General features: G+C 41.5%; 1 protein-coding gene across 2 annotated transcripts; it reads left to right on the top strand.

Annotated features, from left to right (window-relative positions):
* Positions 1 to 3,666: 3,666 nt before the first annotated feature.
* On the top strand, positions 3,667 to 22,488 carry LOC114442376 (matrix-remodeling-associated protein 5). 2 transcript variants are annotated; one of them, XM_028415869.1, is made up of 17 exons: positions 3,667 to 4,101; positions 8,479 to 8,604; positions 8,789 to 8,925; positions 11,469 to 11,598; positions 12,986 to 13,224; positions 13,404 to 13,555; positions 14,005 to 16,977; positions 17,125 to 17,384; positions 17,615 to 17,894; positions 17,989 to 18,189; positions 18,317 to 18,835; positions 18,932 to 19,103; positions 19,282 to 19,548; positions 19,699 to 19,825; positions 20,128 to 20,208; positions 20,330 to 21,476; positions 21,555 to 22,488. In XM_028415869.1, the coding sequence occupies exons 2-17, from the start codon at positions 8,518 to 8,520 to the stop codon at positions 22,106 to 22,108; spliced, it is 7,326 nt and encodes a 2,441-aa protein (XP_028271670.1). In that variant the 5' UTR covers positions 3,667 to 4,101; positions 8,479 to 8,517; the 3' UTR covers positions 22,109 to 22,488. The 2 variants fall into 2 exon arrangements, with proteins under 2 accessions (XP_028271670.1, XP_028271669.1); XM_028415868.1 differs by lacking the exons at positions 3,667 to 4,101; positions 8,479 to 8,604; positions 8,789 to 8,925; positions 11,469 to 11,598; positions 12,986 to 13,224 and having other exon boundaries at positions 13,457 to 13,555; positions 17,992 to 18,189.
* Positions 22,489 to 23,411: the final 923 nt, after the last annotated feature.

The following is a 23,411-nucleotide window of genomic DNA, read 5'->3' as shown; positions in this document are numbered from 1 at the left end:
CCTAAAAACATTGTTTAAACATTGTTGTTGACCTTCTTCACAACAGATTGACCTCCAGCTGCATTTTATCTTCACTTTATAAGACAGACCGTGAGGTATATTTACCTCAAAAAAGCAGAAACATGAGCTTGTGAAAATATAAAATGCAACACAGTGCAAATGGAGAGCATCAGTGTTTTATGGTCCATCAGCTGAAAGAATCTTGGCTCTGTGAGGAAGCGAGCGAGGAAAAGAAGACAGAAAGTGCGTGACAAGAGCTGCGGAGAAATGAATGAGAGACATACAGGTGCTTCTGACTATGTTCCCACCACTGCTGGCAAATCAACACAGCTGGGCTCCATATACACTGAGAAAAGTCCTGGGAAGAGAGTGGACAACACAGGCTCCATAAAAACAACGGTAATGAGAAAGAAGAAGAGGAGGACGCCCATGAGAAGACAAACACACAGCTATGTATCACTGTGACCTGACAGATTCTCAGTGGTGCAGTGCTGTCAGATTACAGGAAGTAAAAAATACATTTTAAGTTTCATTGGAACAGTTGTATGTGTTGCAAAATGCTTCAATAGCTTCAATCAGTGTTTTAAAATGGAATGTTTTACTTATGTTTTTAATACCATGTATGACCTGTACCTTCAAACAACATGTTAAAACATGTAACCAGCGACAGGCGATGCCATTCTCATGGGTATTTTTAGCATAAGTTATCCTCCATTAACTGCGGTAGTAAAGCTAATAATAAACAATACTCACACCCCCCCCAGCTGAATCAAGACGTCACTGAGCCACAGTCAACAAGGCGTCTAATCCAGCAGCTAATATTGATAGAATGGAGCCTCCACTCCTCCAAAGAAACTACTAACAAACCAGAGACCTCTTTTCAAAGAGGGTATGCTTTGAAATCGCTTTCTCAGCCTACAGGACTTAAACGTACGTTTTGGAAACAAAGTAAGGCGGCTTATTGAAATATGAAGGCTGTCATATAGAGCACAAAGAAGTCCATAAGCTCCGGGGAACAGACTAGAAGATCAGCAGAATGTAATACATAGTCTAAGACAGGATAATATAACTGTACTCTGACCTTTCAGATCAAATTCAGAATACAAACAAAGAGAGACTATGGAAGCCTACGCAATGGCAGATAATGTTTGGAACCAGGACACACTGTATGGTAACATTCATTTAGATATATATATATATTATTATGTGGGTTTGCAACAGTGCATTCAAACAAGATAAACCATCAAAACTTTTTTGTTACATGTCTGCATATGTGGTTCTTTTGTGAGGAGAAGAAGATGGCACAGGAATGAGACTTGGCTCGTGGAACCTGGCACCAGGCGCCATCATCGGTATGATTGAACTGTTGAATGAAATGTGTGTTTGTGCAAAGGTCAGTGAAGGATGGATGCAATGAGAGTGCAGAGAGAAAGTGCTGAGTAATGTAAAATTGCAGGTGTCTCATGTTTGAGACGCCAAATGTGAACAGAGAACGACTGAATTCATGGATTCATCATGTATCTGATAAACACACCCATTTACGCTTAAATATAGTGAGCCACCTTTATTAAACTTTCAGTGTGCAACTGCTTGTTCAGCTGCATCTGCCTCATAAGCCTAGAATTACCAGGATTGTATGAGTAACACGTCAATTCATGTGTGTGTTATTACTATAGTTTTGTGTGTTTTTTTCCACACCATGGATAACGTGGTTACATGACCTCATACTAATCCCAACCATGAATAGTTGGAAGCTTAGAGAAGAGGCATGGCATGCAAAATTCTACAAAAACATGCAAATCTTATCAATGCTTTTTGTTATTTTGTGGCCAACCAGCAACAACATGGCCCCTAACTTTGGCATTTCACACTGGATTCCACACTGAGGGGAAAGTGTCAGGGTGTGTTCACACTTGGCAGGTTTGGTTTGATTAAAACAAACTCTAGTGTGTTTGCTCTTCATATCGAACAAGCGTGAACAACTGTGCTCAGCACAAAAGCCGGCCAAGAAGGGTTGAACAAGTGGGTCTGACCATAAAAATCATGGGATTCGTCAAAACTGAAGCTGTATAATATCAAGACAAGGACAAAGAGGAGGCAAAGAGGAGGTCATTTGGATTTAGCCAACCTACACAGCATAGTTTTGGAAGCCATAAGGGCAGGTCAATCAGGTTGTGATCTTAGCATCGTGTCTTTTTGTGTGCGTTCCCCCTGTGCCTGCATGGGTTTTCTCCATGGGTACTCGGGCTTTCTCGCACATTCTAAAGACGTGCTTGGTTAATTGGTCATTCTAAATTGCCCGTAGGTTGCCCTGCGATGGACTGGTGACCTGTCCAGGGTGTACCCAGCCTCTCACCCAAAGTTAGCTGGAATAGGCTCCAGCCCCCTGTGACCCTGCACTGCAGAACAAAGCTGGTTAATAGATGATGGATGGATGCTTTGGTTTGGACCACAGGAACCAAAATACACTGGTGATCATGTACTTAAAAGACGTGAATACGAATACGTGAATATGTTCTAAGTACAAAAAGCTGCTCAGACTAATCCTTTAACAGTTTTATAGTAAACAACTTCTTTCTTGACTTACAAAGGTATCTTTTAAGTTTGGATTGTGCCATTTTACATACATGGCACAATCCAAAAATCTGTTTGTCACACGTTGGTCCACTGGAAGAGGCACTCTGCCTCTCTGCACTGTACACATGCTGCGTGGAGATGAGCTCCTTCTTTATTACTGAAGCACTTAATTTCAATCATGTGTCTTAAGCTTTAAGATTAGTTCAGTAAGGACAAGAGAAGGTTTTTAAAACAACCACTAAAAGTCTGTGCACCTATAATAAGGATAATTGTTCTCTGAAGCAGGAGTGGATGCTGGAACAAAAGAAAGAAAATAAAAAAAAGAACATTAGCATCAATCTTTAACAAGCTAAAACTTCTGCTTGTAAACCACACATTAATGGCCGAATCTCCATCTTTTCTACGTGCAGTAAACTAAATAACAGTGAAACATGAGTTGGGGCATGTTAACAAAAGCGCTCTGTAACAGAAAGCCTATTCACGTAGACTTGTTGTTTAGAGATTCTGGCTGCACATGGGCAGGTCAGTTACCTAAGTGTTTCCAAATGGCACCAACAAGATCAGATCTATGCACAATATGTCTGGGACTTGTTCTTAGCTGATGCATGCCCTCATTCATGTTATGAAAAGCCCAGACTTTACATTCCTACAAGGTAAAAATGCTATGTCAACACTGCAGGTATTATACATTATCAGGGCTTAAGGGGCAATGGAAGTGTTCAAAGCTCCCCATCCAGTTGGATGCGATGTAAACTTTATCCAGACAGATCAAATGAATAATACTGACTGCCTGCCAAGTTTTTGCAAAGTACGTGTCAGCGTGTGTAGCCACCGGCGCTGGCTCGATAAATCTATACACGGATTATTATAATTGTCTAATCTGTATTCACGCACTGAAACGTACCTCAGGATGGAGAAAAGGGAGGAAGTAAGGCTGGAAAGGCGATAGCATGTGAAGAGAAAAACAGACAGACAGAAGAAGATAGAGAGAGGAGTAATGTAAGAGACACAGAGGAGTGACAAAGAAAGAAAACAGACTGAAAGAGGAAGAGTGATAATGTCTCCACCAGGATTGCCTGTGTGAAGTGGAAGAGAGAGAGAGAGAGAGAGAGAGAGAGAGCAGATGAATGGAGGAGGTGAGAGAAGGAGCGTAGGTGTAGAAGGGGATGGAGACGCAGCATTCCTGACTGCACAGTTACAGAACGGGACCAGAAAGAGGGGAAAGCAGTTAATCTGAAATCCAGATGCCTTAGAGACCAACAAAGGGTCAAACTAATCCACACACACACAGAGAGAGAGAGAGAGCTCCATCCCTTCTCTCTCTCTCTCTCTTCCACAGACCTCGGGACCTCACTGGCTTTACAAGTCTACAAACATCAACAGGACCTGAACATCAACCGGATACTTTTTCTTGTAGTTTTCTTGTAAAACTTTCCACCCTGCAGTCAAAGCTGAAGGACTTTGTCTTGAGGGTCTATTTTGTGCTGAAGCTGTTTGTGTTTCCTCTTCTGAAAGAATTTCCAGGTGAGCCTCTTGTGTGTTTTTTTTTCCTTAAATGCTCCCAGATGCAGCTCGAGCTAATGTTTTGTTTATTTAGTACACTGTTGGCAGCAACAAGATCTTGTTTGTTACCTAATTTGCTAATTAGTTTGTTACCGTTTGCTTTCAATTACAATAATTAACTGTCTTAATTAAACCATGGAGAAAATAACTTGAAGTTTCAGACTCATCATGACTTTCCAACTCGGATTTCATACCCTGTGTCATGTAGTGACTTGTGATCAGTCTCACTGCTAATTGATTTGTGTGAAGTTAGCAGCAGATGTATGTGTGTGTGAAGTAGAGCTCAAGTAAATAATTTGACAATCATGCCCTCCACTGACCAAAAATATGCTCATACGACTGAGTTCAAAGAGCATCTGAAACTGCAAATATTTATGTGTGGTATACTGTGCACAATGCACAAGCGTGTGTGTGCCTGTTGCTGGGAAAGTCTATTTATTATAAGCAGGTCCGTTGGCATTGTAGTCTTGAGGCAAACAGACGCTCAACATGAACGCACTGTTTAGTATTTATTAGACCCACACGGCTTTGTTTTGATGACTTAAAGACAGCCGGCTTTCAGAAATAACAAGCGAGAGGGAAAAGAAAAGAAAAGAAAAAGTTCTCCGGACTGTAAAAAGGCTTCCAGGTTAGCTTGAAAACCACCTGAGCGCCTCTCCAGTCGCAGCAAGCCGCTCTGAGACTTTGAGAGATTTACAGCCAGCCGCTTGGAAAGAAAATCTTAAAGGAATCTGCCCAATAAAACAGATTAAGAAATTCATTTAAAAAGTAACTTCCTCATCCCTTGTAATCAACTCAAGATCAGAACTTTGCATTGAAGTTTCTTCCACATTCTTAAACCACATGACAGCCACATTTTATGTCATCGATAATGGAAAAAGACTTTTAAAAGCAAAGTGGACTCTGTTTACCATCAGAAGACATGTTCATATGCAATAAATTAAATTACTCAATGACACTCCTTCAAAGCAAAAAAGGCTTAAAATGGTCACCATAACACACGGACTAAAGGTCTTATGAAACGTCTGAATGTGTTCGTGGGTCAGAAACGTTGGCCGTTTGACTTAGTAGAACCTCATGGAGCCGGGGTTGGTATGTGATCATCATCGTATCAGTGCTGCATATGTTTAAAGAGAATTCTGAATGAGGATATATGGGCAGCATATGATTCCACTGACCTGCATGGAAAACAGGTGGGGATCATATTGTAGTCCTCTTTTGACATGTGTTATCTTGAATCGAGCAGCTGTGACTTGGCTGGACATCAGCATAATGCTTTTGACATAAAGACGTATTGGCCTCACTCCAACATTCTTGACAGAATAACCCAGGTTTTAAGGCGATTGGTTTGGCTTATGATCAGTTTTAGTGGTAATACAATTTGTTGGTGGATTGCTGGCTGAAGGTACCGCATGCTAACATGTTCTAAAGCCTGATATGCAGCAGCTGGATGAAATAAAAACATTACAATTTACTGACTGTGTGCTGGTACACTGCAGCTTCGTAGTGTATTGAGCTCTCTTGGTCAACATTCTATTGGGTGATTATGGGTGATAATTATCATCCAGTGATGTCTTTCTGGGAGTCCATCCTACTGTACTATGTCCAACCATTGGGAACCATCTCCCAATGGTTGGTCAAATCTCACAAATCCAGCTCAAGCTATTAGACGGTGCTTCCATGCTGACAGAAGTAGACGCTGCATAGGCGTTTAAAGAGAAAAGAAATGGCATTATAAAGCCTGGTTTTACTGCTGTCATTAACTATAATCACAGGTTGACAGAACAGTTGCCTAGTAAACTGAAGTTGCACTTTACAGGGCTCCTTGTGCCAAACAGACGTTCAGAGCTCAGTTAATTCTAATGAAAACATGAAAAAAAAACATGCTATGACGGTAGGAAAGCCATCTGCTGCAATGGAATTGTTAGGTGGTGTATGGGTGTAGTCTACCTTACTACCATAAGCCATTGAAAACCTCACATTAGGCTAGGTCAGAGACATAAAGTAATGAAGGATATACTTTTTTGATGAGCAGGATTTCAGACAGCTTATTCAGCACTTTTATCTCTGTCAGGTGGAAGCCTGTGAAGGGGTTCACATTTTACACAAACCATTTTCTCATCCCTTGCATCTCATCTGTTTTCTCCTGTTTCTTTCTTCTTGCCTTTCTCTTATATTTCACACTTCTGTCCTTGTACTCCCTCCACCTCCTCTGTTTCCTGTACAGAGCTGTTAAACCCATTAAACAGGCGGTGCTTTTCACCTGTGATCACTGTAGCCCTCGATACTGGACACTGACACAGAATAGACACCTTTATTGCACCATAAAATGAGTGCAGGAGCTGTTGCTGCAACAGGTTTATGTCTCACCTGCCGAACTATTAAGCTGTATTATGATTCAAGGTTGCTGCACATCTGTATATAACACCTAATAAACTCCACCCATAGCCTTTCAACATGTCATTTAAAACTCTGAATTGATAACTAGCACAGACATGGGGACATATGAGTCAAGTTTTTTTTAAAAAATGTTAAGTGTACATTCTGGGACATAAGGTGTAGAGTTTCCAGAGCTTCTATACTGCCTCTGTACTTAACCAGTACAGGCACATGTACCTCCACTTTTCACTACCACTAGGCTGTTACAATCTGCACAAAACACAAATCTTTCTTTTAGGGATGTAAAGTGTCATCAGTGCAGCCAGCAGTTAGTAGACTGACCTCCCTGTACGCTAATGTGTTTGTCAGATCAGGAAGTCCCAGCTCTGTGAGTGTATGAGAGAGAGAGAAGAGGGAGAGGAAGAGAGCATAATTATCAAACTGCAAAAAATACAGGTCAAAGTTAGGGTCCTGTCAAACACATCTCTCTCTCTCTCTCACACACACACACACACACACACACAGCTGGTAGTTGAATTAACCTCCCTGACAGGAGAGAACACAGAGACAGGGGTGGAAACCAGAAACCTCGACTTAAATTGGCCTCTAATGACTTCAGAAATGTTCTACCTGTAAAGCAGCCATCTCTTCCTTATTTTGTTGCATATCAGACTCCTTTGTGTGAGATTGTGTGGTTGTATGTAATTGGTATGTAATGCTCTCAAAGCAACATGTTAACATTTAAACCAACACAATGATTGCCAAACCACCTGGCACTGTAGCAAACCACAAATGACAAGTTGCCAATGTTAAGCTGTTGTTTTCCACCCTGCTATGTTTTACTGTAGTGAACTCTATCTGATTCTGCTTGTTTGAGGCAAACTCTGAGACATTTAATCCCAAGTTTAGACGGATAAGGTGTCCACTGTTGACAAATATATTCCAGCTTTTTTACATGATTATGTTGAATAAAAGAGGATTTACTTCATCTGAGCTCCCCTAGGAAGGTGTAGTGAAGACAGGCAGGGTTTAATGGAGGGTTCAGACCTCCTCTGACGTGTTTTATCAGCCTCCAGGGCGAATAGTTTGGTATTAGGAGAGCTGCTGTCAACTTATTCAGAGTAGAGTTTTTTCTCACAGCTCTCACTTTCACTCTCCTCTTTTCTGCTTTAATTTAATGTAAACTTTGTGGTTTTACCAGCTTGGGCCTGTAGAAAATCTTTATTAATGTGATGCAATTTGTATGTCATTATGATAATTTTCTCTCTCATCATGTCTAGTCAAAACTAATCTAAAAGAAATGGTTTATTCCTGTATAAAGTATCAAAAAGTCAAAAGTTCAGTGCATGAATGCTGAATATGAATGGGTACAGAATAGTATCTGTATTATTCTTCAACTAGCTTATAACTTTGGAGACTGCGTCCTTACTGCATTATAAACAGGATATATGTGCACGTACAAACACAACCACAAAAACCTCACTGCACATCATATCAGGAAGAGACTGGCCAGAATAGGTCTACAGCTCACTGCAGCTCGAAGGGCCCTTTTACTTATAAATTAAGAGAACACAGCCTTAAATATACGACAAAATTTGAATATAACAACAGTTTTCCAGAATTACAAAACAAAGAACTTACTTCTGACTGATCCAAAAATGGGCTAATTGGACAATATGTGGGTCTATGTACAGCTACTTTTAAGAGTGGTTATAAATTATCATCAAATTAGTTGTTACCGATATAAAGAATTTGTCTTGAGTGTTTCAGTTCACACTGATCATAGTATATGATTGTATACACCCTGCTCAGGTCACAAGTGGGTGGTTTCCTCTAAAATGATCATCTTTTTATTGAACACAATATCATTATATGTAAGCTAAATGTACTTTTGAGATGCATATGTCTCTTCTTTTGACACAGATCTGTGAGTCTAAATCATTTCACCCCCTCCTGCAGGTGTGTTCATGGCGTGACCGGTCAGACAGCCGTCCAGTCATGGTGCTGTGGTGGTGCGCCAAGCTCGTCTGCAGGTTGGCTGCAGTCTGGTTACCCCTGTTCTTCTCATCACTGCTATGGCAGACGGTAAATAAATCCTTACAGCAGCAGAAGCACACATAGACGCCAGCAGCAGGTTGTTTAAATCATCAGAGCTGTGGGTGTTGATTTATGAAGAAACCATCCATTTTTCCCGCTTCTCTTTCTGTGCTGCCCCTCCTTTCCTCTCATGCTATCATCCTACTCCCCCACCCTCATCCCCATCCTCTAGAACCTGCCTGTCCATGCAGCCCCATCCTGCCCGCGAAGCTGTAGCTGTCCAGGTGTTAAAGAGGTTCACTGTACGTTCAGACACCTCTCCACTATACCAAAAACCTTTCCTAAAGACACAGAGAGGCTCAACCTGGGGTAAGAGGACACATACACACACAAGCACTGAGACATTGTTACCAATGCCAGTCTACAGGGGAGGAAAACCAAACACTCTACAGGAAGCAGCATGGAATGTGGTGTTGGTGATTTGTCAGAGAAATGTTTCCTTTAACTACCAGATGACCAGCTCTGCTTTACAAACTGCTGAGGAATGTGCTTTTTCTTTAATGAGGTAGCTTATTGAGTAAGATCACCTTTTTTAAAGCCAACATAAGATGGCATCTTACACAGTGGCCTGTGATGTATTCAAGTTGAAAACATCTGCTTTAGGCCCTGAGATAATGGGTTAGCACCAGCATGTGCTGCTATACTGACTTTGGAGAGAATAAATCTCCTAATCACCTCCATGTGGCTCTGTGTATCATGCACAGGGCTTTAACTGCCCTCCAGCTCAGCATAGAAATAGCCCAGCCCCTGTTGTATGTAACAAATAGTCTTGTCTAATAACTAGCTCCAACTTATACAGAAAACTACCTGGCAAAGAGCAGCTAGAGCTGCAGCATTGTTCACAGGAAGGTTTTACCATTTGTGTGAATGGCTCTGTTGCAGGAAAGAGTATCACTGCCTTTTAGGTGTGTTAGTCTGTAGTCACAAAAGCTGTGCTGTAAGAACAAATACAACCAAATGTATCCTTTTATATTTAGGAATATACTGCAGGGTTTGGAATAAGACTAGATTTATGATTATTAAACTGCACCACCCCCTGCAGGACACATTTTCTAGAGTAATAGATACCTACAGCTGCTTCCCAACATTATGGCTTTTATTTTATATTGCTCGCTGTAACTATTTCCAAAAACACATGGAAAATATCACTGAATGCATGACAACAAGTTTGAAAAATAGATACTCTAGGATTTCACTTGGCAGCAACAATAAGTAAGAGGCTGATTCCTGATATTGAGCAATGCCTGCCAGGACTGTCCAATCAGCAGGAAGCTACCTCCACATGTTGAGGTATGGTCCAAACAGAGGGACACTACTCTTGTAGTGCTGAGTTAGGAAAACATATTTAACTGAGCAATGTTAAATGGTCTGAGATAGAGGTTATGAACTCCAGTGTCCTTTGTGAATGTCTTGAGCTGCTGTAGATTAGCCTGATAGGTTGGTTAAAAGCTGCCAGTGACAGTCACTGCCACTTTGTGCTGCTTTTGGTTAAATGAACCTTTGTTTCAAAAACCTTCACCACTGAACCCAATAGATTTTACTGCAGAGAACTGTTTGGTGACATGCTATGCTTTTTCTATGATTCCTATTATTTCCTGATGGTTGTGTCTTTGTGTCTGACAGAGACAGCGCCTATCCTAATGGAAAAATTGGGAAAACCTTAAGGACGGTTTAGCAGAAAAGACATTTGGAATTGCACCAAGCCTTTAGGGAGCAAACAGGCTCTATGTTTCCAAACACCAGACCACCCTGAAAACTGTGGGGTGCAGAACCGAGTCTTTTCCACTAATGCAAAGCGTTTGGTATATGTTCACCCCAGACATGTTTGGGTGTTTTATTTACACTCTGGGGCCTCCTGTTCTATAGTTTAGCTTTACAGTAATGCAGTTTAGGTTTAAAAGAAAACTGCTTTCAAAGGAACTGTGGTGTGGAGCATGGTATGGACCACCTACAGGAAACAACCAAGAGACACACATATTCACAGCTGTCAGGAGATGGGAAGTCATCTGATAGCAAACAGTGCATCACCCTGGCATAGTGACAGTGGGGTTTGAGCAAAGACAGATACAACAGACAGACATTCAATAAATTTTACAAACCCAGAACATAGTTGTAGCTGTCAGCATTAGAACACAACTGCATTGCTTGAAGCTTCACAGGATGGACAGAAGCCTGATGAATCTCACAAGAGTGTACATATGCTTTACAAAATAAACAAATGATGGCACGCTATGAGATTTGATGAAGTAAGTGGCTATTAGTCCACATATATCATCATCTAGTCAAAAAACGTCTGGCTAGCATTTACACAACACAACTGATCAAAACAGTCAACATCAAGAAGTATGATTGTTGCCTTTTTAACTGGCTGTACTCTGTGAACGCCTGGAACTCCACATGAGGAATCCAACAGCTTTCGTTATGCTATAAGAGCAAAGCACTAACACCGCAAGGGTTCAAGTTCAGTTCCCAATGGGGAAACCTACACTTAAAATGTGTGCATTCATGGTCCTGAGGGACACACTGGATGAAAGTGATCACTAGATGATATACTGTGAGTTGGCTGTTTTATTGATGGTAGTAAAAAAAAAACGTAAACTCCAAAACCTCCCATGTGTGTTCAATTAAGGAGGATGACAAGGATGACAAAAGACTGTGGGTCAAAGGTTGCCTGAGGTCTCCTTCTTTCCGTCAGTCATTTGTTCCAGGGTTTTACTCTCATTTGAGACGTCACATTGACCAGGCATACTTACACAGACTGAGTGCTAACTACTTTTTTTATCTTTCTGAATCCCAACCCCAGTGACCCCCTCTCATCAGAATAAGTCCTGTTTATTTGCTCTCTTTAACAGTTACAATAGCCTGACAGAGGTGGAGGGGTCAGAATTCAAGTCCTTGAGGCAACTGGAAATGCTCATGTTGCATGGCAACGACATTAGCACGGTCCACCCCGGGGCGTTTTACAGCCTGAGGTCACTGCAGGTAGTGTTTGTGTGTGTGTTTGTGTGTGTGTGAGAGACAGACAGACAGAAAGTACTTTAACCAGACTAGATAGGTTTATGGCTTAAAGTTAGATACGGACATTCAAGAGGCTGAAACAAGGCAAAGCAGCTTCATTAGTTCTGAACTGATGAATTGATGAAGCTGCATGGAGGAGCAGCAAAACTCTACAAGTCCAGTTGCCTCACTTCAACCTCTTGAATAAAAATGACCTGGATGATCTTCATCGACACTTAGACATGGACAGTTTTTGTGTTATTTCCGTTTTGGTTGATTGAAAATTTAGTCTGAAAAATTAACATGACTGCCCGCTGATGTTCAGGAATACATAAACTTGTACAGCACCCACTTGACCCCATAAGTACTCTGTCTTGAAGGTGCTCAGAGGTCATTCATGTGGACCTCTTTCTGGAGGGCTTACATGCCAACTTCTACCAAAAAAGGGAACTGTATAATTATAATGGAAAAATGTTCTTTCTGAAATTCCAAAAATGCATCAGTTACTGTCAGTTAAATATATTCACTCTGATCTGTGTCTTCAAATGACCACTGCTGTTTATTTGTATAAAGGTGTGGAAAAAAGGAGCTGGTTCATATATTCATGCATGTACAGTATCTTCCTATTGAACTGTGGGCTTCCACCTTTCCACCAGCCTAAGACAGAATTATCAGTCAAAATGAAATCTGCAAGAATATACGGTTTCAACAGAAACATTTCTAAGAGATGTAATCAAAAGTGGCTAAATGTTTGTGGTAACTGATGTGGCTCTTTTAATTTGGGTCAAACACTGTTGAGTGTTTGCATCTGTTGCTTTTTCCAGGTCTAGCCTCAGAATTATTGCTGGAGCAATTTGGAAAGAAAACAAACTTGATTAAATCACATGTGGAAACTACATTTCCTTGCCAAATTCACTTCTGCATTACATCAAATGAAGCTCTAAGTGTGACGTGCATATTTTTCTAAGATATACTTCACAAAGTGAAGTGTAAAAAAAGTAATGAACAGTGATTGTGCTTGCTTGTGCATACAGTGTACGCACAAACAGAGCCAAATTGAGTTTCCCCCTACCTAAACCACATTTAAGCTAATAATTAGCTACACTTTGATTGCATGACTAAAATTGCAATGAGCCCTGTTCAGTCCAGATGGGACCAATCAGACCATGAATTAGCATTTATAAACAGACCACAGATCTATGCTAATGCATCAGAATTAAAAATGTGACTATGTCACTTTACATTCGGTTTGGCCATAGGGTCTTCAAAGGCCTTCAGTCTGGGATGAGTTCTTTCACCTATCTTAATCATTGTAGTTTAAAAGTTCAGTAAATGTGAATATAAGTCTATCTCCTTTTTTCGTTTTTTACAGATCTTGAAGCTGAGTTACAACAAGCTAACCTCAGTGAATCCTGGTCTGTTTGAGGGTCTTGTTGGTTTGGTCCGTCTCCATCTGGACCACAACCTCATAGACTTTATTGAGCCGTATTCCTTTTCTGGCCTGACCTCCTTAAAACTCCTGCAGCTGGAAGGAAACCTTCTCAAAGAGATCCACCCTCATACCTTCATAACATTGTCTATACTAGGAAGCTTTTGGACCTCTGGACTCAAGTAAGAAATAAAAAAAAACAGTAACATAGTATACTTTCAATTGCTACTTGTAACTCTACACCTACCTACTTAAATGTAGTTTTCCCCTGTCTTGTTTACAATGCTTTCAAAGATGTATTAAGGTATATTTGACTGGACTCCCACCTAATGAGGAAAGTGATACTCTGGTTTTGTCTCAGACACTTACACTTGTCAGACAATCTGTTGGAGCAGCTCCCTGCTGCAGCACTAAAGACAGTTTCGAGGCTTGAGTTCCTCTCTCTACATGGAAATCCCTGGACCTGTGACTGTCAACTCCACTGGCTGGTGGAATGGAGCTCCATGCATGAAGGTAAGGGTAATTGATGATTGTAATGTTATTCTGCAGTATTTGGCAGTACTTACTCAATTCTCAATGCTGTGGTCCCAAAGAGTTTTACCCAAACCAGACAACTGCATTTACTTCAGTGTTTTTGTCCAGAATTAGAACATAGCTCACAGGACCTGCATGCCAATGTGTGGTATTTGCTTCATAGGCGCCTAAATACTTACCTAACTCTTTATTTTGTTTTTTAATTTCTCTTTTAGTAATGCATCTGTCTGTATCCATCAGTACAGATGGTAATATATTATTATGATTATGCCCTACCTCATCAGTCACTGCCTGGCCTAGTTTAGGGTTGCATGAAGCTTTTCTGCACTGCAACTAATATATTATAGCGTCATGTTCTTTTTTTCTCTCACGTTTGCCCTGTGTACAATCTTCTCCCATGTCTTTTTCTATCTTATGCTTTCCTCCAGGAGTAATAAAGTGCAAAAAGGAGCGTGGTTCCAATGAAACATGCCCACAGTGCTCTTCTCCTCAACATCTGAATGGTACCCTTTTGCAAGGCTTAACGCCGGACAAGCTTACCTGTGAACGACCAGCTCTTCGCTCCCCTCTCAAAAAGTGGGACAATCCAGTCTGGGCTGAATCGGAAGCAGAGCCTGACCTCCCTTACACCCGGGATTTAGAAAAACCTTTAGGCCACCTGACATTTGTCCTCTCAGACAGCCATGGAAACAGTGCTCACGTGGCATGTGATGTACGCCATCCTGGGGAAAGCTCACCTATGACTTGGACTGTCAATCCACATTCAACTGGGGAGTTATCTGTCAATGTTTCATTGGTTACTGTCCTTGAATGTGAGATCGATCGGGAGACTTTGCAAAATTTGTGGCAATTGGTCGCTTATTACTATGAAAGCCCTGCAGTTTTAGAGAGAGGTCAACAGAGAGGAAATGCAAGCAGAGTGACCTTTCAGTATGTCCAAGCTATAAATGAAAATTCTCCATATTTCACAGAATTAAAAGGGTATTTGGTTGCAGAGCCTGCATGGCTGCTTCAGCCCAGAGTCACGCTGAAACTCAACAGACAGCAGACAACCACTAAGAAACTGGTAATGGATTTCACCACCATGATTACAAAGGACATCAACAGCTATGGAGGGGAGCAAGATGGCAATGACTTTGGCTCTTCCTGGGCTCTGATTCGCAGAGGGACACCAGGACGGATCCAGACTGCTCTTGAGGGTTCAAAGGTTTATTTGGAGTGTAGTATAATTACTAATGATCCACAGGTCAAAGTGAAATGGATGCTTCCAGATTTGTCTACTGTGGAAGATGCATCTGATAAAATAGAAATTTCTGAAAGTGGGCAGCTTGTGATTTTGAATGCCACACTGTCCGATTCAGGTCTCTACCACTGTGTTGTCAGAACAAAAGCTGATTTAGACTTGATGAGTTTGAGACTTACTGTCAAACAGCACACGCTGAGTCCCACTGCTATCAATGGACAGAAAATTATAGTTGAGAAGGGGAAGTCTTTCTCTCTTCCATGTGAGGTATCCTCAGTTCAGCCCAATCAAATGTTGTGGTACCTCCCCAAAAACCAAAATCTTCTCCCCACACAACAGACGAGAAGAGCAGAAGTGATGGAAAATGGTACTTTGGTGGTAAGAAAGCTAACACAAGACGATGAGGGAGAATATAGCTGCTTGGCCTCCAACCTGTATGGGGTTGATATGCTATCCCACATGGTGGAAGTCACAGGAGGAAAGGTTTCTGATAAACCAAAAGTACAGACAGAAGGAGAGCAACCAATCATGCCAGTTCATGTGGAGGAAGCAGAGGGTTCAGGGGGAGATTACCAGGAAATAATACGTCCTTTTGCTACACAGCTTCCTGAGAAGATGAGGACACAGCAAAGAAATCCTAATGGGTTTGGGAAAAGGATCCGAACCAAAGATTCAAAGAGAAAAACCAATAAATCTGTTAAGGAATTAGATCCAAATCGCTGGGCAGAAATATTGGCTAAAGCTAATGCTAAACCAAGTGGTATTCTGCCCACAGAGCAGTCATTAGAAGAACCAAGCACTGTAACTGTCCAAACAAGTACTTTTAAATCTACAGCTACAATTATTAGTGCTGTTAACAATGTACATCCTGATACTAGGATACAAGATAATCAGCCACAGGTTTTACAGCCTTTGTCTCCAAGAAGTACTGCACCATCCCTGCCTCATGTTGGTGGGATAGAAACACCAGAAAATGTCACAAACCCGTCTATTACTGGAGCTCGTCACCCAGCCGAAGAAGAAAGAAGAACCTCTAACTTTGTCCCTGGTTGGTCCAACAGGAGAAGGCCAGCTCACAGACGCAGAAAACCTCCATTTCGAAGAATTAATCCACACCTAAACCCTCACCATTCTTCAAACAAGCCCCAAACGACTTTCCCTCCCACAACAACCACCCTACCAACAACAACAACAACTACTACTACTACGACTACCACTACGACTACTACTACGACTACTACTACAATGTCAACCACAGCGGAAGACCCTGACACCTTATCCGCTGAATATCAGACAGAGGAAGGTGAATACTATGAAGAGTACAATTACAAGGATAATGAGAATTCGGCTGCCAACGAGGATTTAAACAGTGAAATTCTTCATAACACTCATGATCTTGACAGTACAATTACCCCCTTTCCCTCAGTTCAGGATGTAGGTAACTCTCCAGTAAGACATAATTTACCTGACCCAAAGACAATTGTCACTCCAAAGCTAGACAACACAACTTTAGAAGAAAAGAAGAATGAGTCTGGACACATGGACACCTCTGAAATGAACCGGGTAGCAATAGGAAAACAAACTGAAGAAAGTGGCAGCAACAATAAAAAGCTTGTAGGGAAGAATAATAGGGAAGAAGAAGAAAAGTCCAAAGGAAAACAAAACTATGAAAAAGTAAAATTAGAGAGAACTACAGAGAGTTACAGTACGAGAGACAGTGTCCGGTTAACAACACAAAACAGACCAAAGCCTAATACTCGACCTTCACTGGAGCAAAATATACCGACACACACAAGAATACCATCCTCCAAGGTCTTTACATCACATTCAACAGCAAGCAGAGCAAGAGATGAAGTCACAGATAAAGTGATAAATAAGCCAACTGTAAAGCCTGAAATCCACAGCTTCCCCATAATGGAGCCACTTCACCCCTGGCTCCATCATAGCAACCAAGGAAGAGGACACAGTACCACTTCTAAGATTACTCACAAAAACCATGACAGAAACACAGGAAGAAGTGAAGTGAATCCAGACAGGCTTCCCCAGCCACCCAGAGTTCCTCCAACATCCCACTGGTCCTCACACCATCACCCTCATCTTTACTACCCCCTCTACCCTTCCTGGCCGGGTCAAAGGTCATTTCCTCATCCATGGCAAGGTAAATAAAGTAGAGTGTGTTTATGATTAAAAGAGCTGTTTTGAAAATAGGAAATAAAGGAAAATAGAAATAAAGACTGATTAGTATTAGTATTTTATATTCTGTGTATATCACTCTAATCCAGTTTGTGTGTGAATCTTGTCCTAGGTCCAGGGTCCCACCCTTCAGCCACCCATAGACCCTGGCCTCTCCCCCACCCATGGGCTCATGGTTCATTTGTCACTAATCGCCCAGAGATCACAGCTGAAACAGTCAAACCCACACCTACTGTTTCTGGAGCAGGGATCTCTAGATTCTCTGATACCCATGTATCTCAACATCACCATAATCAAAATCATCATGTGGATAGCAAGACCCAAACAAGAGATCACCTCTTCCTAACTAGGCTGAGAAACAGATACCGGCAGGTATATTGAGGGTTTGTGGGTGTGTATGAAAACTTACAAGGAGTTTCTTGTTGTCTAACTGTGTATGTAAATATTTTATGTCTTTCTTTAAATAAGGGATTTTAACTGCACTTACAACTTTGTAAATTTATGCAGCAAGTGGAATTTGTGTGTGCTGTTTTTGTAAGAAATATGAGTGCATAAAAAGCAAAAACTGATGAAAGTGATTTCTTTGGTGTGGCTTTTTATAGGCACAACTTGATCGCATTGCTCAGCTGGGAAGAATGGTAACACCAAAACCTCGCACTAGCAACTACAATCTTCCACAAGTCATCACACCTAAACCCAACAGTCCGTCTTTGCCTAGACCTTACACCCCCAAAGCACCAGTACCCACTGCTTCTTACAGCTACACTCTGCCACCCTCATACCCTGCTAAATCATCATCATTCTCCAGGTTCCACCCAACCCCTGTCCCCTATCACCACACTACCTCTGGGGTTCTATCTGGAGGTGGGTGGCCTGTTGGAGGTATGTGCATAAAAATATTGGAATCTGAAAGATGTAAAGATAAAAGAAGATTTTATGAATTTATGATAATAGTTTTTACTATGTTTTTTGCTAGCAGGACGAATCAGCTCTCGGCGCCCAACAGCTGCACCTCCTTTCCCCTGGCTGCTTGGAGCTGGAGATGGAGGTGCGAAACCTCGCATCACCACTGTTACCACAGCAAGTGTGTCAGTTCTAGCAGAGAGTGACGTCTTCCTGCCCTGCAAAGCTACAGGAAATCCTGAACCCAACATTGCTTGGACCAAAGTTTCCACAGGTAGGAGACAGATGTTGATTTAACATTTCCTTCTTCTTCTTTTTTTTGTTTTTAACCATGAGGGATGCCAAAAGCAGCAATTGTAATACTCTCCTACTAATATTGGTTCTCTCTGTCATCTCCTCAGGTGCCACAATCCCAGCAAACACTAAGCATGGTCCCCGCTTTGAAGTCCTTAAAAATGGAACCTTTGTTATTAAAAACATCCAGCTTCAGGATCGAGGACAGTACCTCTGTACAGCACAGAACAGATATGGATCAGATCGGATAGTTGTCACCTTAACTGTCCAGACTGAGGCACCGAAGATCACATCACCCAAGTCCACAGAGATCGCCATCTACTTAGGGAAAAGTGTGGCTCTTCACTGCCTTGCCTCTGGAAAGCCACCAGCCCAGATTTCTTGGATTCTCCCAGACAGGACTTTTGTTCGTGAAGCCAGGACCATTCACACTCTCCTGTCTACAATGTCTCTGCTTCAAAATGGAACACTCCAAATTCATTCAGTCAATTTTTCCAGCAAAGGGGAATATAAATGTATTGCTAGCAATGCAGCAGGTGCTGATACAATCACATATCATCTCCATGTAGCAGCTCTGCCTCCAAGCATAAGTGAAGGAGCAATGGATTCTATCATCATTCAGCCAGGTATGATGCAGCAACCAGTAGCCTCCTTGTAACAGCTTTTCACATGACACGGCTGACAATGGAATGTTCATACTAAACTAATGAACATCTATCCAGGCAGGAGTGTGTATGTCCACTGCTCTGTGAAAGGAGAGCCAGTACCTGCTCTGAAATGGATGCTCCCAGCAGGTGTCCATGTTAAACCATCACAGTTTCTGGGACACAGGCTGTTTGTCTTCCCCAACGGGACACTGTTTGTAAAGAACGTTTTGCCATCTGATGGTGGGAGGTATGAGTTTTTTTTAATGTTAGTCTTTGTGTGTAGTGACCAAATCTCTGGCTGAATAAAGCCATGGAGTTTTCAACATGTGGTTAACGTATGTGAGCCAAGCAATATAACATTATATTATTCAAATCAAAGCCAGTCTGTTTAAGACCTTCTGTTGAATCACTGTTAATCTAAACAGGTATGAATGTTTGGCCTCTAATGCGGTGGGAATTGCAAAGAGAACAATCCAGTTGGAAGTGAAAGCAGAGACCTCCTTCTCCAAACCACCTCTACCTCCTCCTCATCCGATGCCTCCATCCCTCCACCATGCCACTCCATCCCGTCAACACAGTGTCTCAGCTATGTATGGATCTGCTGTCTACCTCCACTGCCCGGAGTCCACCGGATCCACAAGAGGGACCATTTGGCAGCTACCCTCCAAGACCATCCTGGAGTATCGGTATAGGTAACTGAAATATCTTCTCTTGTGAACCAAGAACAAGTACAACATGAATAAAACCATTAACACTTTAGGTATTTATTAGATACAGGGAGCTATTGAACTTGACTGACTGCTTTAATCTCACTCTCATTTCTCTGCTCTTTCTGCCTCCAGTCCAGAGAGACCAATTAAAGTCTTTCATAATGGGACTCTGAGGATTCTTCAGCTAACAGAACTGGATGGTGGGAATTATCTGTGTGTATTTCAGCGACCCAATGGAGAGGACATGGAACTCTTCCAGGTATGAACAGAGCAGTTAATGGTAACACAGGTTCATTTTCCTGTCAACTATTTTCAGTTAGTCCCAGATCTACAGCAGAGAAGAGCATTTTCTACTATAGCAATATCTAAAAGGGCTATCAAACACACTTAGGAGAACGGCATTTTCCGTCTAAGAGTACTGAGTCTTTTTCTGTAGTTTAGAAGCTTTAATATAAAAAAGTAAAATAAGTACACATTTAATGTCACTTCCTCAATTTATGAGAAATTCAAAAAGTGTGGTATTTATATTGTCTTTTTAGTAACATGTATTTGCTTCATCAGGTGGACGTATTAATGACCCCACCCAGAATCGAACATGTCAGAATGGCACAGAACAGGGTCACCTTTGGAGAAAACTTCCAGGTATATGTATGCATGCAGTAGCTTATAGTATGGTAAAGAATGGCGCTCCCAGCAGCTCCCAGTTTCTTGTTATTGTAGTTAACCTTGGAGTAACATCATATACTTGTCTCTCACTTTCTAGGTGGACTGTGTTGCAACTGGCCTTCCTGATCCAGAGGTCTCCTGGAGTCTGCCAGATGGAACTTTAATCAACAATGACCTTCAATCAGATGACAGCGGCATTCGCAACCGTCGCTATGTCATCTTTGGAAATGGAACTTTACTACTTCAGCAGATGGGCAAAAAAGACGAGGGTGACTACACTTGTTATGCCAAGAACAAACTGGGCAAAGACGAAAGAAAAGTGAGCGTCAAAGTGGGACCAAGTGCTCCAAAAATCAGACTGAAATCTCAGTCACTGGTGACTGTAAAACTGGGAGAATCAGCTAAATTGAGTTGTCAGGCAACAGGGGAACCTGAACCAAGAATAATATGGATCTCACCCCGAAAGGTTGTCATATCAGTGTCGTCAGACAGATTTCAAATTGTGGATGATGGAATATTAGTTGTAACGGAAGTGACACTGGCAGATGAAGGGAAATATACATGTGTGGCACGAAATTCTGCTGGTGATGATATTAAAAACACAAACATTGAAATAGAACCAGAGGAACCCTTCATCAATGGCATAAAAGGAAAGAGTACTACAAAGGTTTTGGGTGTTTCCTATCAAACAGCACTTCTTCATTGCAGAGTGAGAGGGAAACCCGAACCAAGAGTCTGGTGGGTTACTCCTTATGGCCATTCACTTACAACACCCTACCTCGGAGGGCGCTTTCAAGTCCACAAAAATGGGAGCTTGGAGCTGAGGGGGATAAGGAAAGCGGATGAAGGAAAATATATGTGTCTAGCTAAAAACCATCTGGGTGAAGCCTCACATTTGGTTGAATTAGAGGTGGCGTCATTAGCAGAGAAACCGAGCTTTGTTGTTCCTAATATTGAAATCTTACCAATAAAGCAAGACGGTGGGGATTTGATCCTTGAGTGCCCTGCTCGTGGTAAACCAAACCCAGAGTTTTCATGGGTGCTGCCCAATGGAACAATGTTAGCACCTGGGACTAGACTACAACGCTTCAGTCACCATTTAGGTAATGGAACTCTACGCATCTCTCAACCAGTATTAACTGATAAAGGAGTGTACCGGTGCCTAGCGAAAAATGTGGCAGGACAAGCAGAGAAACGCTATGCCCTGGAGGCAGGCAGAAAGCCAGTGATCAGAGGATCAACAGGTATGTTATTAATACTCAATAATATAGCTTTAACCAGTAGTGGTTGCCATTCCTGAAATGTTTCTTTTTTCTTTTCAGGTATGATGAAGATCACTTACGGCCTCAATCTCAACTTGCCTTGCACTGTGGATAGCTGGCCGCAGGCATCGATCGCATGGACCCTACCGAATGGTGTTGTTTTGGCCAAACCTCAGACCATTGGTAGGATATCTTTCCTCACCAATGGGACCCTCCAGCTCAGGCAGGTGGCCACATTTGACAAAGGAACATACATCTGTAAAGCCTCCAACTCTTTTGGCTCTTCAACACTAACCTACCCAGTCACAGTGATGGTGTTCCCTCCACAAATCACCAGTACATTCTCGGCCATTACCAGAGTCAATCGGGGATCGCCAGTGACCTTAAAGTGTGTCGCAAATGGCATTCCCAAGCCGGATATTTCCTGGACGTTACCCGGGCGCACCACATTGCTTCCACATAACCGCTACACAGTGCAGGGAGGAATTCATATGACAGAGGAGGGCAGTCTGGTTATACAAAATCCTGTGCTCATGAACTCTGGTATTTACAAATGCAACGCTAAAAATGCCCTGGGGACAGACTTCAAATCAACCTACCTACAAGTGGTTTGAATGACAAGAAATTTGAAAATCTTGCACTAGAACTGAGACTAGGTGAGGATTTTCTATACTGTTTGATGATAATAAGTATGCACTGGAGGCAGTCTTAAAGCTACCTGACTAGTGGCTTGGCTTTACATACTATGGATACTAAATGAGGCCTTAATTCTGCATTTGACTACACATTCCTCTTTTCTGTAACAGCTTTGCCTTCTTGAATAAATGTAATTTTTACATTCCCCTACAACTGTGCTTTAACATGAGATGGAATTTTCTGCAAGTAAATAACTTCAGGCTCTTCTATTTTAAGATTGATATATCTAAATATAACGTGTACCTGCATATTGTTGTCTGAATGTCTATACCTGAAATTCAGGTATGTTTTCAAACTTTTCTATGAGGATAAAAAAAAGAACTGCTGCTCTACATTTGTGTATCAGCAAACAAATTGCTGTATGTATCACTGCCATTTATTCATGTTCATAATGGTGAGAAGGAGTTCTGTGCACAAATATGTAAGTATATAATTTATAAGTAAATAATAAAAATACAGGTTTGTATTGTGGTTTCCATCAGTCATCAGTTCATCATTGCTAATCAATAGATATGAATCACATTGTGGTTGGGTGTAGGCAATGAATAAAAAAAATCAATAATCCCATATGAAACAATAGCTTAACACACTGAGACGCACCCAGACATTGACATTGATGAAAACAGCTGCATAAAATCTGAAGTCCATATGAATATAAAACAGGACAGACAGCAAGCAAAAGAACAAACAGTGTGAGTATCTTACCTGTGATGTCAGCAGTGTTGACTGAAATTCTCTGCTTAGCTGCTGTTTACTCAGCATGATGTCATGAGGCTCTGACAGGTTTACAGTATGCTCCTGCAACTGTTCAGAAAAAAACAAACATTTAATAACTCAAACACATGAAAAGTTTTATTTTCATCTGTTACACAATCAAGAGAACATCAGAAAACATTTAGGTTTATTTAGACTGAGAGCCCACATGTTTTTTGCCTGTCCACCCAGATTGAATTAAAAAAAACAGACACATAACTGCTCAGTATGGACTTGTAAGTGTGTTTTGCATCATGTAAAGAGCACAATGAGTGATGGAGGTTCGAGCAGAATTCATTGCACTATTAGAGCACACCCACATAAGTACATGACACTCTCTCACATAGTATCTTTTTAAGTATTCCACGTCACCATCAGAACATTAGGTAGCAACCCATTGTTTCTACACACAGTTCAACTTGAGTGAACCTTGACCACAAACTGTGGCAAGTTGTTCCTTTACGGAAA

The sequence above is a fragment of the Parambassis ranga genome, chromosome 10, assembly GCF_900634625.1.
Source record: "Parambassis ranga chromosome 10, fParRan2.1, whole genome shotgun sequence".
Taxonomy (NCBI): Eukaryota; Metazoa; Chordata; class Actinopteri; family Ambassidae; genus Parambassis; species Parambassis ranga.
Note: the sequence above shows the minus strand (reverse complement) of the source record. Positions and strands in the feature narration are given on the sequence as shown.